We start from the raw sequence: 19,818 nt of genomic DNA on the forward strand, positions 1-19,818 counted from the left end.
TTTTTGGAGCAGCGAGCCTGGAGCACTGGATCAGAGTCAGCCCACAATCTTCAGTTTTTGTGGTCTGGATGTCTGTTCTCCTGCTGACTTCTCAAACAATTGATTGTAAAACAACTGCCATTTTGACACAGTCTGAGAGTTTGGCCCAGTCTAATGTTTAAGACAGCAAGGCTGTTTCTCTTGAAAGGCAGCTCCAACTCCATATTAAAATGGCTCCATTATAGTCGATTTTGGCATTTTCCCCTTTTGATTGAGATCTTTCTTTGAAAGCATTTCTGATCAACTATTGGAAAAGATTGCTGTTTGACTATTGGAAAGCATTGCTGACCAACTGTTAAAAAACATTGCTGATCAGTCATCAAAGCATCCTCTGTCCTTCATTTTAAGGAAGGCTCATTCCCAGTATGTCATGTCCCACACAAGGAGAAACACAATTTCCTTAAGAGCTTTAAGTCTTACTTGAGCAAAAACAGCACCAGAGCAGATACCATCATATTTCTTTAAGGGCAAATACTGTCTATAGTTCCTTGAATTTTCTCAGATGAAGGCTCATAAGTGTTAGCAGTCATATAAATGCATTGAGTGATTATTATCCAAGTGGTATTCTTATAACATTGAGTTATGCACAGGAGACAGTTTTACAACAGTGAGAATTTCTATTATAATAAATAAAACACTAAGTTGAAATGGAGAATAGACCCAAACCAGGCCATTCCTGAGGGTAGCCAGTTAAAGTGATCAAAAACCATGGAGTGCCAGTGGGAACAACATTTAACAATTCGGTTTGTGTTCAGATTTTGTCTAGTTCAGTTTTTATTTCAATACAGGTGTTTGCCAAGGAAGAGATACCAAGGAATAGAGGTGTTTACTGCAGGAAAAAGCCATCCTGTTCAGCTGGTAGATAAGCACAAAAAATTCTATTACCTAATACAAGTTGTGCAAAGGATCCACAGACTTTTCTTTGGCAGCTATTTCTTTAGTGACAGATAGAGCAATACCTGTCAGGGATTTAGAGAAATTTATGATCATATATTTATCCATGACAGTGCCTATCCTAGGAAATAGGTTTTTTTTTTCAATCTGGTAGCTGTGCTGGGGTTTCTACCAACAGGCACTGAACACCCTTGACTATGTGTAACTAATTTTACATTTTAGTCTGTGAAGTAAACTCAATGGTGATGCCCAATACAGAGTTTTTGATTGGTCACACAATGAAAAAAGTATAACCAACAATCCAGTTGCATAATGACCTCTAGTTTGGTAGAAATTTAAACAATGTGATTTACACAGGCTTTTCTGCAAAATGTAAGAGAAGCTAGACCCTAAGGGAGTACATACCATGGAGTCATTATAATGAAATTGACAAAACCAAGGATTTGATTGGTCAGGCAAAGAATTCTAGACACTTAGGACAGAGAATTAGGAGAGGAATGGCAGAGAGATTGGTAATTAAATGTACTCAAAAATCTCTAGACTTATATACAGAACGGGGCTCCTGAGGACAAACACAACAGTCAGAAACATTTCCCCCTTTTTGAATAGATTGGGAGATGCAGAGAAGAATATTATTTTTCTAACAGAGAGAGAGAAAAATAAGGTAAGAGAAACATTGAGTAAAAGGTGTACAGTCCTGGTCCAACCATTTGGGAAGAGCTGTCTGTCTCAGATGTCAGTTGCTTCTCCTCCTGTACAATTAGATTTGGAGTCCTCCAGAATTTGTTTAGCATCTGCACCAGCGTCTGATGACTATATTTTTGGTGGAGGCTTCTTTAGCTGTGAGATTTATCATCAAATTTGAATGCTTTCTAGTTCTGTATCAGTGTCAGTGGTTAGGAGGACTTGGTAAGGTCCTTTCCAGTGGGGCTTGAGAGCGTTCTTCTGATGATGCTTCCAGAATATCCAGTCTACAGGCTCTAGACTGTGACCATAAGATCCTTTAAATTGGAATCCAGAGAAGCTTCTTTAACCTCTTGATCATACGCTTGAGTATAAGACATTAGCGAGTCACAGTAGCTTGTGTCGTACCAGCATAAGACAACAAAGGGTCTGCTGAAGATTGTATATCGGTAGACATTGATCTAATGGTGACTATTTTGTGCGGAGTGAGATTATGTTTTTGAAAGAGGTTACTTTGAACAATTAGTGTGACCAAAGGCATTACCTTAGCCCAGGGAAGCCCAGTCCACATGTATGTAACAAAGCCTCAAGGACAATGAACAGGACTGAAATATGACATCTACAAAAGTGCAAACATAATTTTTCTCTTTACAGTTACCCTCATTTTTGTACCAAAGAAAATCCCACTAAAACTAATTTGTTTATATTTAAAAAATTGGCCTAATTTTTTATATAAGTAAAAATACTGACAGAGGTTTTCTGAATTCCTGAAGGATAAGGTAGAAAGAAAAAGTAAATGTTTTATATTTTTTCACAAAGGTATGTCTTACCAAATTTTTGATAGCTTAGGAGAAAGAATTCTTTAATTCTGGAAAAACAAAACATTTAGAGTATCTTCTTCAGTTCACGTAATCTCATGTAATTAATGTGTATATCTTGATCATTTATTAGGATATTTTGAAGCCATCATTCTCTCCATTAAGTGTCTGTAATTACCTACCCAGTTCAGTGTTATGATGTGAAAGTTTTTCAGAAACCTGTATTGTAGGCTGTGTCAAAATCCTTTCCATGAATCTCTCTGAAGATGAAACATATTGCAAAAGCATCAAATAAACAATAACTCTGTAAATGACAAAAGACTTAAAATGGCATGGCTAAAGATTTGATTACAATAAAATTGACAATAAAATTTGATTATTCCTGTGACATATAATATTTTTAGGTAACTAGAATTATGAGAGATAACATATGAGGACATAGATTTTTAAAAATTTGGCACTGTATTTGGAACGTTTATATTAACAACATTCACATATGAGGATATCCATAAAGAAAGTTTGTCATTACTTGTTTGATAATGCTTCACATGTAATTTGACATATCAAATAAACATAATTAGATTGCCATTTCTGTTATTATGAGAAGAGAGAACAAATTCTCTGAGAAGTCCAATGGACTCTCTGGTAGTTCTCAAAGCTACTTGTAGGGCAAAAAAAGATTTTGCTTATGATTTAAATTTTTGGGAAGTTTGTTGGAAATATCAAAAGGCTTTAACACACCTGGTCAAATAAGATAATAGGTCATGATAAAACAATGCTTACTTATCCATTTAACTAAAGTGACAACAGAAGATGTTAAAGGCAAACACAGAAACTTAAACTGTAAAAAAAAAAAAAGGCTCTCTTAAAAGAAAGACTTCAGCCTTTTGAACATGGGAAATTATTTTGAGAAAACATAGAATCCCTGTATTTTTGGTAGACTTACATAAAATCAAAGAAAAACCTTTTATAACCTCTTTCTCAAGAGCAGGAAAACAATTGTCATTTTAAGAGAGAGAAAGGCAAATTCTAATTTTGTACCAGTTTACTGTTGATATTAAACCATTTACTTAATGAAATTAATTCCAAGCTTAGCCAATTTGCCCATGCACAAAACTCTTTACCCAAGGTTCCTCTTCCACAAACCTATAACTTTTTTTTTTTTTTTTTTTTACTTTCAGAACACTCCTTTTCCTCTTTCCCATAACCAGTTTTACTTTAGGACAAAATTACTTTCTTAACAAAAAAATCCCTCCATACCTTTTACCTTCTTTATTGAAAACATACATTTTATCACAGGATAAATTTTTAATGAGTCACAAGACATGTTCATTAATAGACGCAAACACCTTTTAGTTTTTCTGTAAAAAGAAGCAAAAAGTAGGTAAACCTATGTTTAGTAATTAACATCTAATATTTTATCTTATTTGGAAATGATCTACTTACTCAATAAATTTTCATGGGTGTACATAATTTAGAAAAACTCTAATGTTTCAAGTTACCAAGAGATTTTGAAGTTATTTTTAAGTACATTTACCATAACACATAAAAACTTCACCTAAAAACTTTTTATATTTCTTATATCTATTTAGTTCACTTGTTCCTAATAATTATATTTAGATTGCCTACAAAAACTTGTGAAACATTAGACAAAATCGGCTATTATTATAAGTGATTTTTATAGCTAGCAAATTTCGTAACAAGGATAACATGAGCTTATTTCACCATAAACCCAGGTAGAATAGACATGGAGTCTGTATCATACCCAATGCTGATAACTCAGAGAACATGCCTATTTCAACCAAACCAAGGAATCTAAATAAACTTTCATTTACCAAAAATTATTCTGTATCACATTTACTTGAAAAACACATATGGGTTAGTTTCTGTTATATTTCTGAGAAGAGTAAAGTGCTCAATTCTTATAAGTGCTTCACCTTTAACGCAATTAAATAGAGCTCTTAAATTTGGTAATACCATCTAGAGGTAGAAAATGTGTAAAATATTTACAACATACGTGTATAGACACAGACAGATGTAAACACAAATCTTATAGCCTCCATTTAAATTTTTTTCTTAGATTTTCTAGGCAACTAGGTATACAGAGAGTTAAGTCTCTTCTATGCTGCATGAGGAGTATGTGTCAATGTAATGGGTTAGGTAGAGAATTGTGCAAGATAGTCCACATATAAAGATGTACTATTCATATATATACATAACAAAGTGCAGTGTTCAGTGCTACAATGAGCGAGAAAAATGTAGAAGCCATGGTGGAACAAGTTCTGAGAGGAAGGAATTCAGAATTGGTTTCTTTTCAAAATTGTCAACTTAAAATAAAAAATCTGAATGAAAATAAATTTAAAGGTTTCAAATGATGGTCTCACTATTTCAAATCATGCTTATTGCTATCTTACTTCAATAAAAAGGACACATTCTGACAATTATTTCACATTTATTCTTTATAAATAAATGAACCTACATTGTTGATTTGACTTCCATATGACTTTCTTTGACAAGGAAGAGAGCTTAAGAGAGATAGTCATCTATGAGCTTAACGTTAAAGAAGTGAGAGAGAAAAAAGCAGACTCTGACAGTTGTCTACTCAGCTTGTCTGATTAAACAGCTGGGTCACGGGGTCCTGTTGATCATCACTAATTGGAGTCGGGGAGACCTGTAGGGGGAGCTCTCACACCTTGACACATGTCATCAATTACTCCAAACAAGAAGACACAGAAGCTTGAACGTCTGACAGAAAGTACAACTACTTCACTACTGAAGGGAGAGTTCTCTCTCTACCTGCCAGTAGCCCAGCCAATAAGAAACGTCACAGCTCAGCCAACGAGAAGTTGTTGCCACCCTGAACTTTTACTTTCCCCCAATGAACTCCGTTTAGAACAGACCGTCCTTACTCTCTTCTTTCATTATGAAAGCAAGCTCCTCTCCTTTCTTGTCTGGATTTGCCTGTGGTTCGCTACAGCATGCACGTCCCAAATGGGAACTCTTTTTGGCTATTCCAAAATAAACTCATTTTGACAGTAAAAATAATAAAATTAGCTTTAAAGTTGACAAAACTTATATTTCTATATATTTTATCCTGAATAATTTCAAATGATGTGAGACAAGAAAGGCCCGTTTGGTCTTTTTGTCCCTCTTTATAATGGCTGTTTTTAAATATGCGCTTTTTAACTCTGATGAAGTAACATTTCATATAAGATCTACTTTATGGAATGTATTAGATCAAGTGGAGACAAGCAAGGGATATGGTTGGGATGACAATATTACATTTTTAAAATAGCAAATAAAAGAAATGTGCTTTGGAGGGCAGATCTCAGAACTGCATTTGTTGATATGCATCTAGAAGATAGAGTAAATGTTAGATATCAAGTTGTAATTAAAATATTGAAACACTATACACCAAAGCTATCCAAATATTTAATAGTTTCACTTCTTATATACATTTATTTTGTATATAAGATAAAATATTTTACGTATATTTATATGTAATGTGTATGTTATCTATATTATCTGTATACTATTACATATATCTTGAAAAAAGAAGATTGTTATATATGCCTGTCAAAACAAATATGTAAGGACAAAATGAAAGTGGTGGCTATTCAAAAAGAGTGGAAACTAAGAAACACTTAGACGAGGCTTTCAATATCCACAAGGAACCCTCTGTTCTGTGAATGTTACAAAGTAACATAGATAACTCAGGTGCACTGGTTGGCCAGTTGCTAAACCACAGTTGTGTGTGTGGTCTGACCAGTAATCAGTTATCTAAGTATTTTAGTCTGTGTGCTGCGACCAGTCTTTGTTTAAAGGGAGTTGGCGGGAAGAAAATATGAAAGAGGAGTGGGGTATAAGTAGATTATAAAATCAAAATTGATTTTCCAATGATGATTGGGCTGATAAATGTTAGTGTCATTTCTCCTGAGGCTTGTGCGTTAACGGAGGACTCAATATATTCTGTCTGCTTTTCAAAGGTGAGTTAGGGAGTTTATGGAACAACGACAATAAAACTAAAAAACTTTCATTTGGGAGCAAAGAAAAGGCATCAGGATTACCCAGTAATTGGAATTCACAGTGTGATTGCTTTGTTCTCAGGACACTGTTCACAGGGAGTTTCCAGTTGGAGGTTTGTTTTCTCCAGCTTGAACATCACCTGGCCTCCCACAGAGACTATTTACGAAAAACAGGGCAGGTTAAAAGCTCAGGGACTGAGTAAAGATTTACATTGTCTCTCACATAACATGAAAAAAAGGCTTGAAAGCAGCTTTGTTTCCTTTGCTCAACAACTTTCGAGAGCTGGGAGCCCTGACAGTTCAACTCCTTCCTGGACAGGCCAGGGCACTTGTTAGAGTCTGCACTATAAAAATAACAATGTATAACTAAGTAGAAGAAATTACAAGCGCTTGCACCTGTAGTTTGGATCCAAAAACAAAAGCTTGTTAAAGCATCCCTAGGGTTTCCAACTCAGCTCTCCCAGGCATTTTGGAAAGTAATGAGGTCCCATATGGACATAAGGAGAACTTGGCAACAGTGAGATAAAAAAGAAACTTTGAGAACAAGTTTTAGGTTTGCCTCATGCAATTCTCATACACAATGCATGGACCTTTGGCGTCTGATTAAACTCGGTGTGTCTGTGTTGACAAGCATATTGGGAGTGGAAGGACAACAGTGTACTCAATTTAAAGTAGTAGAACATCAAAATGAGCTCACTGGGTGGTTGTGGGCTCGTTTAACAACTATGCTCATGTTTCTTGAGGCTCTTCCGTAGTTGATGATTGGCGGTTGGAATAACTTCATCATTCCAAGGATGCACTGTTTTCTCCAACATTACCACTTATTTCAGTATCTTGAAGTCATCACTCCAGATTCATAACAGCTTTATTTTAATATTTTGACCATGTCAGCATTTATGCCAAAACTATCACTGAAATAAAAATATACTTGAGTATATTATTGGATGTAGAAATACATATTATTCAATTCTTTTACTTCATAAGAAGGTATTTGATTGTTTAAAGTTTACACACATTTCACTTATTCATAAAGCCCAAGAATGGAGGCTAGACTATTCAAAAACAAAACCCAACAAATGGTATCAATTTGGTAAAACATTCAGTCAAGTCAGTAAAAAATACAAAAATCATAGGATAGGATGAATTGACGTATTTCAGTAGGTACTTCAATTTCAGCACTCATGGAAGGAAAATTATTGATTATCTTGGAGAACTTTTAGGATAAGAAAAGTGCCGTTAGCTGTCTCTCCTTCCTCCTACTCTGGTAATGCACCAGTGCAAGATTATATTCATCATCTTTTACGTAGGCTTCTACCTTCCCAGCTACTTAAAGATAGCGTTTGGATTGAAACATGTTTGAGGCCTCCCACAGTCTCTGCACCCCCATTTTTTCTTCTGCTAATTTAAAAGAAAGTATTTGGATCCAATAAATGTTTAAGATAATAACATAATTATCATTATTATAACATTATATAACAGATGTTAATAATACTTCAAATAATTATGATTTGGAAAGTCATACAATTTTCTAACATACTGTATGGCACTTAGTCTTTGTGTATCTTATTAAAGGTTGGAAAATTCATAGCTAATTTTTATTACCCCTTACCTACATGCGCTCTTCATTTTCTCCATATTATAACAGCTTTTTATATTTCTTACCTTCCTTTCTTTGTCACATACTGGGCAGATATCTCATTATTGTCTTCTAGTAAACTAAATTTTTATTGGGCTATGTTGATTCTAGAATGCATTCCATTTATTTTATTTTTTATTTCAGTGCATATATTTTACGTTTCCAAGATTCTGGTTTTGTTTATTTTGCATTCACTTTTCTCCTTTCATCCTTCCTGATTTGTTTCAAAATTTCCTGTTCTTTTAAAATAGAAGTTATACTTCTATTTCATTAAATTTCAAGTGTGCATGTGTATGTTGCAAGACTTTTCTTATCCATAATATAAATTCCACCTGTAACAAGTTCCTATTTCTATGGTAGTTTGGGGTTATTTTTTTTTAACATTAGACTTAACTATTTGGATCTCTCTCTCTCTGTGTCACACAAATACACAGACAAACTCATTTACACATTATATTCTGTCTCCCACCATCTGTGCTTACCCTTTCTGTCTAGCAGCTTATAACTTCCTCTCAGCAGACGTCTGGTGTTCAAACTCAAAACTGGCTCCCATGATTCATGACTTGAGTTTTGTTCCCCATTCAGATATTGTGGACATAGCAGGTCCACAGCCAGAAGACAGTTTGTCTTATTTCCTTTGCAGTAATACTGAGCCTTTCTCCTCAAATTCCTGACCTCAAAACTTCCCACTAAAAGCTTAACCACAGATATCAGTTTGATTAATATGTATTAGCCCTTTGAAAAAGGCAAAATCCCACCACGTCCTCTGACATCACATAAAAGGTCTTGCTCCAGTTCATATTTATCTCTGGGAAGCTGCTGCCCTCTGCCCCAGTGACAGAGCCTGTAGTTCAAATCCACCCATTCTGCAACATTTCACCTGTTTCAGATCTGCAGATATATTTAACTACAGTTTCTTGTCACAGAAAACTTTTCTCCTAACATGTAAATACACATGTATTTGATATGCATACTATTAGTCTTTGGTGTGTGTCTGTAGCAGAAATTGTTTAAGATTCTTCCACAAGTTGGTCCAAATTTATGCAATTTTTGTCACATCTACAGTAATACGTCCTCCATCATTTTTTTGCTTGTTTTGGATCCCACAACCATGATGCTAAGTTTATCATCATTCTGGTGAGAATAAAGTAATATTTTATTGCTGTCTATGGATTAGGTATGGAAGTGATCATCTCCTCCTGTATTTGTTAGCCATTGGGCTTCCCATTGCTGTGAATGTTCAAATCAACTGCTGATTTCCGGTCTACTTTAGTGCAAATGTTATTGAGTGCTTGCCATATTTAGGTTATTTCTGGAACACAGTGAGTGGATCATTTGCTTGACGGAAGCTTGTCTGTGTTTGCAAGTATATCGAGAGTGGGATGATAATAGTGTACTCATTAATATGGTGAAGTAGAACCACAAGATGAAGTCTCCTTAGTGGTTTTGTGCTGATGTTTGAAACTTTTAAAATTAAAATTATTTTAATTCTTATTATAAAATATATTGTACACACAAGAGAATACATCTTATTAATATTTACACATTTAAAATAAAATGTAATAACCTGTGATCATCACATATATAGGAAATATACATCAGCAATCCATTCAAATCCCTGGTGGCCTTTTCCTACTTTTCCCAGAGAGCTACATTTTTTAATTTGTTTTAGTCAATCCTTTGGTTTCTTTATAACCTTATCATAAGTGTTTGTATCTTCAAATATGTGTGTGTCTCTTTTGAGCTTTATATTCAAAGAATCACACTGAAAGTGTTCTTTTGACTTTTCTTTTCTTGCCTTTTGTCCTGGGATGTGCTGATGTGCTGATGTTTATAAATCACTTAAAAGGATAATAACTTCTGTATAGTTTTACGTTGTTTAAACACAATCTACTCAGGTCTTTTTCCTCTAATTTTCTGCAATTACAAATAAGAGTTCAATGAGTGTATCTGGACAAGTCTCCTTGTGAAAGTAGAAATTGTTTTACAGTGAACCCTTAAGACAAAAATAAATGGATTGTAGAACCTTTACCAGGAAACTTCTGATTATTCTTCAGTGATTGCACAGATTTATGCTTCTCCCCCAATGCATCCGAGTTCACTGTGCATCACATCAGCGTCCAAACCTGGTCTGCTCGCTCACTGAAGTATTTGTCAAAAAATAACAAGTGTGGAATACTACCTAATGCTTTCATTTTCATGTCCATAATTATTAATTATACTCGGTGGTATTTGATATGTTTATTAGTCATCCATAATTTGTTACACTATTGTTCATTCCTTTTGTACACTTTTTTTCTAGTGGGTTGTTTGCCTTTGTTTTGATGGTTCCTAAAGATTTCATATATATTTGCTTGCTGATTCAGTCACTCATCTACCTGTCTAGGTGACCTTTCCCTTTGAATGGCTCTTAAACATCTCTGACATCATAAGTCCAAACCTGTATCCTGATCCCCCATCCCATACTGCCCCAGCACCTCCTTCCTCAGTACTTTGAATGGCAGTGACTTTTTTCAGCGCCTCAAGCCCAAAGCTTTGAGGTCACCCATGAGGGTTCTCACTGCACACACTCTGTGTCCCGTCCACCAGGTTTTCTGTTGGTTCTACCTCCAAACACACCCAGAATCTGGTGACGTCTGAGCACCTCCACAGCTACCACTCTGCTCTGAGCTGCCCATAACTTTCACTCGAATTTCTGAAATGTTTGCCTAATCTCCCTTCTTCAGTCCGTGTCCCTCAGCAACCTACCCTCAACAGAGTAGCCCGAGTCCTATGTGCGAGTCAGATCATGGCACTCCCCTGCTCAAAGCCCTGCAACAGCTTCCCAGCAACCTTGGAGCCAAAGCCATGGTCCCCATGAAGGCCTCCAGGACCCTACCAGTGTAGTTCCTACTTACCCTCTGACCTCATCTCTCACTGCTCTCACCTTCTCCTCTTCCTTCCAACCAAACAGGCATCCGTGTGATTCTAGAACACACTGTCCACAGTCATGCCTGAGGGCTGGTGCACTTGGAGGTTTCTCTTACTAGACTGCTCTTTCTCCAAGAATATATGGGGTGAATTCCCTCATTTCTTTCCAGTCTGTGCTCCAAAGGTAGCTACTCAGTGGGGCCTAGCATGAGCTCCCCACTATCACCCCTGTCACTCTTGATTGGCCTCACTTTTGTCGCACTTTTCCTTTCACTGTAGCACTGATGCTCTTCTAGCATACAATAGAATTTACCTATTTATTATGTTTACGTTCAGTCTCTGCCTTTCCCACACACACATGCACTCAACCTAAAATATAATGCACCCATAAGCATTTTTGTCTTTGTTCTTCACTGATGCATCCAAAGTGCTAAGGACATTGCTTGCCATGTTGTACTTGCATTCAACCAGGTAGATACTAGTTGAAGGATAAATAAAAGTCATGTATATAGAGCAGCGCACACAAGTGTATATGGTGATGAGTATAGGAAACTCGGGATCCAACTACGTAGGAGTAAATTCTGACAACATTGACAGGCTCTCCCATTTACTGTATTTTTGGGAAAATAACTGAAGCTTTTAGTTTCCTTATTGCAAAAATGAGGATAAAATAGTATCAGTGTTGCCACGGAATAGTCAGATGAGACCGTAATTATTTTGTTTTGTAAGGCATTCTTTTGAGAAAGTTTAGAATTTTCTCTTTACCTTTCATGGTCTTAAACTTTTCAAATATGCCCATTTGTAGATTTTTTTTACTATATTATGTTTGGCATTGCATATCAATTTTGAGGGGGAAATATAATCTTGCTTCAAATGGGAAAAAATGTCATTATTTCTTCAAATATCTCCTCCTGTGTATTTACTTATTTACTTTATTTTGGTGATGCTTATTATGTTAAAGCAATTTGTTTATCTGGATGTTGTCTGAGAGGGTTACACTATGTGACAATTCAGCAGAATAATTAGTAACTGGTTATGTCTGTTCTGTTAATTAACACTTTTTTTAGTTATATATTCTTTAACGATTAATTTTTGTGTCTAGCATTTTCATCCAATTTTCCTTATACTTTTTTTTTCCATTTGTGTTTCTTATAAAGTCTTCATCCTTAACTTCCAGAACCTGTTTACTATTGGTTTTAAATTTTACTTTATGGTAAATTAATCATTTTTTATATGGCACAAGACTTTTGTTTTACTTTATTTTTAGTTTGTTTTTCTCAGATATCTCTTATTACCCAAGATATATGGCCTAACATTCCTGTAAATGTATTTCTGTGACTAAATATTAAATCCAGGTGGCAATTTATGTCCCTTCTACAATATGTCTTCAGACATATCCTACAAGTTTGAAAAGTATCTCCTTCTTTTTCATATATCTTGATATATTTCTTTTTACATCTTCCTAAACCTATAGCAATTTAGAAGACTTGTTCTCAATTTCTAAATGCATAATTCTTTCTTATTTTTTCCTTATAAATATTCAATTTATTTTAACTTATTTATGGGTTGTAATCAATAGTCACTTAATAAATTGTTTATTTGTGTAGCTGAGTTATTCAAAATCTTTACATCTTTTTTTTTCTCTCTATGAAGAAATTCACTTTAACACTTACAACTTTAAGACTTTGCATACGTTACAACAGTGCATTAGGGATACAAGTTGTGAAACACTTTCCATTCCTTTGGATTTTGCATATGATGGGTTTGCATCAGTCACTGCAGGTAGATTGAGCAAGCTTTGTTTTTGTGTTTGTTTTTTTAAACATGCGTTCAACTAGATATGATTCTGAATAGATTAATACTCCCTTTTTATCATTATAGTTAGCTAAAAAATTGCCAGGCAGCCCACAAAACAGGATTTGCTGTAAGAACAACCCAGAGTCAGCTGGAGACTCATGGCGCTGGGACCTGCTGGGCCGGCCGCAGGAGTGCTAGCTAAGTGTCAGAGCATTAGGAAGAAAGTCCCGGCTGGAGGCGCCAGGCCTGCAGCACCAGCTGTGGAACCTCCATTATGTGAGCGCACAGCTCCATCCTCAAACATTTGCAGGGTGATCACCCTGAGGGGGCACGTAGCTGTAGGTGGCTATTCCGGGGGCCCGATATGTGGGCACCGTGACTGGGTGAGGGGCAACAGGAGTTGGGGAGTGGGCAGTCAGCAGGGTACCTGCTGACATCGCCATAGTGGTCCCAGCCACCATGCCCATGGTGACCCCGTTGCCTGTAGGTGGAGGGATAGGTGCAGGGTACACCGTCGCCGGCATGCCATTGGGCTGCACTACCGTGGTGTGGTGGACGACGTGAGGAGGTGCTGCGTACAGGGGTTGTGTGCAGTATGTGCCTTGCTGTGCGTATGGGCTCTGCTGGGGGTAGGCACTTCGCACGGGGTACATGGCGGTCTGGTAGGGGTTGGGGGAGGAGGAGTATGGTGGCACTGCCCCACTGGTGGGGGAACAGGACACTTTGTAAGGTGTGCCAGGAGTGTAACCTGTTTGGAAGGTGGGGTTCGCTCCAGGGTACATGTTGGGGGAGTAGGCGGGAACCACTGCTGCGTAGCCCATGGGGAAACCAGCTGGTTAACCAATTCCTTTGGCATTTGCACAGGGAACCCCAGAAGAACCAGGGCTATAAACAGGATTCATGATTTCAAGAACATGACATCCACAACCACAGCTAAGACAGAGGTCCAGATCAGCGCTGTCCAACAGCACTTTCTGCAGCGATGAAGCTCTTCTCCATGTGGGCCGTCCGATAAGCACCCATCAGCTAAAAGTAACAATCGCTCCCCGCGCCGCGGCGGGCGGCCTGGGTCTCGCTGACCAGCGCGCCGGCCGGGGCGAGCGCCGCGGAAGGCCTGCTCCGATGCGGGGGCCCAGCCGCGAGGGCCAGTCTCCGCCGCCGCCGCGGGCCTCTCCCCTGCTCCGCGCCCGGCCCGCCTCTCCGCAGCCCGCGCGACCCGCCCACGCTGCTACCTCTTTTGTTTTTATATATTCTTTGATATTTTTGTTTTTCTCCCAACATTGGAGTATGAAAATTATTTTATAAATGAATAAGTTGAAAGACTTATGTACAGTCAATGCTCATATTTCTACCTTCATTTAACTGTTTGTTTTATTTGTTTTATCACATATCTATATATTTATGAATGCCTTTCTCCATTTAGTCCGTTTTATTTATTTGTTTCAAAGTGAATTTCAGACACTGGTACACTTTAGCCCCTGAACATCTGAGGGAAGATATATAATATTAACTAACTAGAGTTGTTTGCTTATTTTTAAATTTTATTTCTATATTTTCAATTAAAAAATTAGTATGTAAAACTACATATGCTATATTTTTACTTAAATACAGTTAGATACACAAATTTAAGTGTACCACTCAATGAATTCTGACAAATGCATACACCCACGTAGTTTATTGAATTTATCCTGCAGAAAATTTCTTCCTCCTACACCCATTCCCGTTAATCCTTGCCCCAAACCCCAGAAGCTTCAACATTGTTCTGACTTTTTACCACCTTGGATTAGTTTGTTTTCTGGACGTTTATACTAGTGGAGTTCTATGGCATCGAGTTTTGAGTAAGAGTTCTGTCATTCTACATGTTTTTGAGATTCACCCATGTTGTAGTATGTATAAATACTTGATTTGTTGTTGTTGTTTAATTTAAACTCTTTTCTTTTGAGAGATAGTTTTAGATTCATATGCTATTGTAAGATATAATGCAGAGAGATACTAAGTAACTTTTACCCATCTTTCCTCAAGGATGACATCTTACAAAACTAAAGTACAATAATTATAACCAACACAGAGACATTGATAAAATTTATCAATATTTCTCAGATTTTCCTAGTTTTACTTTTCTCAAAAGTATGTGTGTAAGTGTGTGCGTTTAGTTCTATGTAAGTTTATTATGAATGTAGGTTACAGTGTCCTCCACTGTGGTCAAGATATAGATCAGGTTCATTACCATGAGAGTCCATCAGTTTGCCATTTACTGCCATACCAACACACCCTCCCCTAATTCTTGGAAATCATTAATTCATTCTCAACTCTATAATTCCATCATGAATTACATGAATTTATGTATATTACATAAATATTATATGAGAGGAGTTTTATACACTATATAATTTTTCAGGATTGGCTTTTTTTCACTGAGCATAATTGTCTGGAGATTCATTCAAGTCATTGAATGTAACAATTCCAAAAACTTAGACCACTTTTAATTTATTTTGTTTTTATGTTGGAAATGGAAACATCTTGCATATTTTTTAACACTAGAAAAGAGGGGACTGGTGAAAGAGAAAGTTGACTAATACAAAGTTATTACCATGCAAGCTTTAGTTGAAATTATTCTGTTTAATATAATAAATTTATATAATAAATTTAACAATCTCAAACTACACTTCAACATACTAAACTTTTGAGATGGAATGAAAATAGTTAACAAGAGAAATTTTATAGGAGCTAATGTCTGCATTAAAAAAAAACCTTAAATAAACAACCTAACCTTGAAGTTTCCAAAGAACTAGTAAAAGAATAAATTAAGTCCTAAGTCTATAGTAGAAATAAATAAAACCGAGACTAAAAACAATAAAAGAGATCAATTAACCTGAGAAATGCTTTTTTTTAAGGTAAACAAAATTGGTGAAAATTTGGCTGGACTAATCAAGAAAAAAGAGAAAGAGGGGTCAAAAATACAATCAAAAGTGAAAGATTACACATTACAAATGATACCACAGAAATAAAAAGGACCATTACATATTATTATGAACAACTATATGCTAACAATTTAGATGATCTGGAAGAAATGGATGAATTTCTAGAAATGTAAAATCTACCAAGACTGTCATGAAGAAATAGAAATGATATCTACATATACAATGTAATATTATTCAGCCATAAAAAAGAGTGAAATCTTGCCATTTGTGACCATTTTGTTGGACCCTGAGAACATTATGCTAAGTACAGTAAGTCAGACAGAGAAAGACAAATACTGTAGGATCTCTCTTATATGTGGAATGTATCTATACACACACACTATTTATACACACTATGTACTATACACCATATATATACTATATAATATGTATGTATCTATACACACACTATTTATACACACTATGTACTATACACCATATATATACTATATAATATGTATGTATCTATACACACACACTATTTATATACACTATGTACTATACACCATATATATACTATATAATATGTATGCTAGATATGTATGCTATATACTATAGATAGATAGATAGATAGATAGATAGATACAAGTTCATGGATACAGAGACCAGACTGGTGGTTGCCAGGGTTGGGAGGAAGGAGATGGGAGAAATAGTTAAATTGCTGTTTGTTTTTGTCTAGTTTAAATCAATTGAACAAAAAAGTAGAAATAAAAAGAAGTAGAAAATCCAAACAAACTAATATCAAGGAATAAGATTGAATTAGTAATCAAAAATCCTCCAACAAAGGAAAGTCCAGGATCAGATGGCTTCACTTGTGAATCTGACTAAACAATTAAAGAAGAATTAACATCAATCCTTCTCAAACTGTTTCAAAAAACGGAAGAGAAAGGAACACTTCTGAACTCATTTTATAAGACCAGAATTATCCTGATACCAAAGCCCGATTAGGACACTAGAAGAAAAGAAAATTACAGGCTAATATTGCTGATAAACATAGATGCAAAAATTCTCAAACAAAAATTAGCAAACTGAATTCAACAGCGTATTAAAAGGATCATATACCATAATAGAGTAGGACATATCCCTGTGATGAAAGGATGTTTCAATATGTGTAAATCAATAAATGTGACATTAACAAAATGAAGAATAAAAATCATACAATCATTCCCATAGATACAGAGAAAGTATGTGAAAAACACTTAACGTCATTTCAGGATCAAACATGATAACTATAGTTCCCACCGCTGTATGATATATACGAATGTTGTTAAGAGAGTAAATTCTGAGTTATCATTACGAGAAAAAAATATTTTACTTCCATGTATTTTTATTGTATCTGTGTGAGATAATGAATGTTAGCTAAATTTATTGTGGTAATCACTTCTCAATATATGTGAGTCAAACATTTATGCTGTACACCTGAAACTCATACAGTGATGTATGTTAATTATATCTCAATAAAACTGAAAAAAGACCTCTCAAACTAGATATAGAAAGAATGCAATTCAACATAATAGAGACTATGCATGACAAGCCCACAGCTAACATCATACTCAACAGAAAAAGCTGAACACTTTCTCTCTGAGATTAAGAACAAGACAGGGGCGCCACTCTTGCCACTTCTACTTAACATAGTACTAAAAATCCTAGCCAAAGAAATTAGGAAAGAAAAATAAATAAGAGGCATCTGAATAAGAAAGGATGAAGTAAAATTTTCTCTGTTTGTAGTTGACATGATCTTACATATAGTAAACCCTAAAGACTCCACAGAAAACTGTTAAAACCAATAAATGAATTCAATAAACTTGCAGGATATAAAATTAATATGCAAAAATAAGTTACATTTCTATACACTAACAATATACTACCTGAAAAAGAAATTAAGATCTCATTTACAATAGCATCAAAAAGAATAAAATATTTAGGAATAAATTTACTAAAAGAGGTGAAAATCTGTACACTGAAAACTATGAAATATTGGTAAAAGAAACTGAAGAAGACTCAAATAAGCTGAAAGCTATCTTGTGCTCAAGCACGGAAAGAATCGATGCTGTTATAATGTCCGTTATACCCTAAATGGTCTACAGATTCAAAGCAATGCTCATCAACATCCGATGGCATTTTTCCAAGAAATAGAAAAAAAAATCTTAAAATTTGCATGGAACCCATAAGACCCCAAATAGCTACAACAATCTTGATCAAGAACAAAGCTGATTTCAAGCTGTGTTACAAAGATATAGTAATCAAAACCATATGGTAATGGCATAAAAAAGACATAGGACACTAAAAAAAGAAAAAAGAGAACAGAAATAAACCTGACTGACGTTTTTGCAAAGGCACTAAGAAGGGGCTGGCCCCATGGCCGAGTCGTTAAGCTTTGGTGGCTCAGGGTTTTGCCAGTTCGGATCCTGGGTGCAGACCTAGCACCACTCATCAGGCCATGCGGAGGTGGCATCCCACATAGCACAACCAGGGGACCTGCAACTAGAGTATACAACTATGTACTGGGAGGCTTTGGGGAGAAAAAAAAGAAGATTGGCAACAGATGTCAGCTCAGGTGCCAATCTTTAAAAAAAAAAGGCACTAAGAATACACAGTGGGGAAGGGATTGTCACTTCAATAAATGATGTTGAGAAAACACAATATCTGCATGTAAAAGAATGAAATTAGACTCCATATTATACCATGTACAAAAATCAACTCAAAATGGATTAAAGACTTACAAGTAAGACTTGAAGCTAACAACTCTTAGATGAAAACAGAGAAAAACTCCTTGACATTGTTCTTGGCCATGACCTTGTGGTTTTGACACAAAAAGTATAGGCAAAAACAGAAAAATATAAACAAATGGAACTACATCAAAGTGAAAAGTTTCTGCATGGCAAAAGAAACAATCGACAAATAAAAAGGTAATCTATTGAATGGGAGAAAATATTTGTGAATCGTATATACCATAAGAGATTACTATCCAAAATGTATAAGAAACTCGTACAACTCAAAAGTTAAGTAAATAAATAAATTACCTGGTTAAAAAACACTCAAAAGACATAGATAGACATTTTTCCAAGGAAGATACACAAAAGGCCAACAGACATATGAAAAGATGCTAAATTTCACCAATCATAGGGAAAATGAAAGTCCAAACCACAATTAGACATCACCTCAAATCTGTTAAGATGGCTACTATCAAAAAGTCAAAATACATCATATTGGTGAAGATCTAGAGAAAAGTGACCACTTGAACACTGTTGCTGGGAATGTAATTGATCAGCCGTTATGGGAAACACTATGAAGTTTCCTTAAAAAATTAAAAATGCAACTACTAGGGGCCAGCCCAGTGGTGCCGCAGTTAAGTTCACATGTTCTGCTTCAGCGGCTTGGGGTTTGCCAGATAGGATCCCAGTTGCGGACCTATACATTGCTTGTCAAGCCGTGCTGTGGCCGGCGTCCCACATATAAAGTAGAGGAAGATGGGTATGGATGTTAGCTCAGGGCCAGTCTTCCTCAGCAAAAAGAGGAAGATCGGCAGTAGTTAGCTCAGGGGTAATCTTCCTCCAAAGAAAAGAATCATTAAAACTCAAAAAGTAGCACAAATCTCCCTGGTAATGGTAAATGTATAGCCATAGTTTAATCTGCAATATGGTAATAGTGGTGTATAACTCACAACTCTAGTTTACAAGGTAAAAAAGTCAACATGGCAAAAATAACCAAAAATTCAGTAATCTGTCATTAGTTACACAATACTAAAAAAATTTCAATTGTAGCAGCAAAAATCTAAAATTTGAGGAGGAGAAGAAACCAAAATATAAAGAATGTAAAATATATTGATGTTAAATTGTTAACAGTTCAAAATAGGATGTTATAAGTTTAAGGTATTTTATGTAAGCCTCATGGTAATCACAAAGAAAAATCTCATTGTAATTCTTCAAAAGAACGTGATAAAAAGTCAAAGCATACAGTTACCAAAAACATGAAAACACAAAAAAAGGACAGCAGGAAAAGGAAGAGAAACAAGGAACAATGGATATATAAAACAGCCAGAAAACAATTAATAA

The 19,818-nt window shown here is 35.7% G+C and overlaps 1 protein-coding gene and 1 long non-coding RNA gene across 2 annotated transcripts in view; one reads left to right on the plus strand and one right to left on the minus strand.

The window, feature by feature from the left end:
- The window catches only part of LOC138917234 (uncharacterized), a 49,838-nt gene extending 32,592 nt beyond the window's left edge, over positions 1–17,246 (plus strand). Inside the window, exon 2 of the long non-coding RNA XR_011424962.1 lies at positions 13,668–17,246. This is a non-coding gene — a long non-coding RNA (uncharacterized lncRNA). The remainder of the gene's footprint in view (positions 1–13,667) is intronic.
- LOC138917233 (myelin-associated neurite-outgrowth inhibitor-like) lies at positions 13,085–13,674 on the minus strand. Its single transcript, XM_070232850.1, has one exon. It carries the CDS (start codon positions 13,622–13,624, stop codon positions 13,100–13,102), a length of 525 nt encoding a protein of 174 aa, XP_070088951.1. The 5' UTR covers positions 13,625–13,674; the 3' UTR covers positions 13,085–13,099.
- Positions 17,247–19,818: the final 2,572 nt, after the last annotated feature.

The sequence above is a fragment of the Equus caballus genome, chromosome 14 (genome assembly GCF_041296265.1).
Source record: "Equus caballus isolate H_3958 breed thoroughbred chromosome 14, TB-T2T, whole genome shotgun sequence".
Taxonomy (NCBI): domain Eukaryota; kingdom Metazoa; phylum Chordata; class Mammalia; order Perissodactyla; family Equidae; genus Equus; species Equus caballus.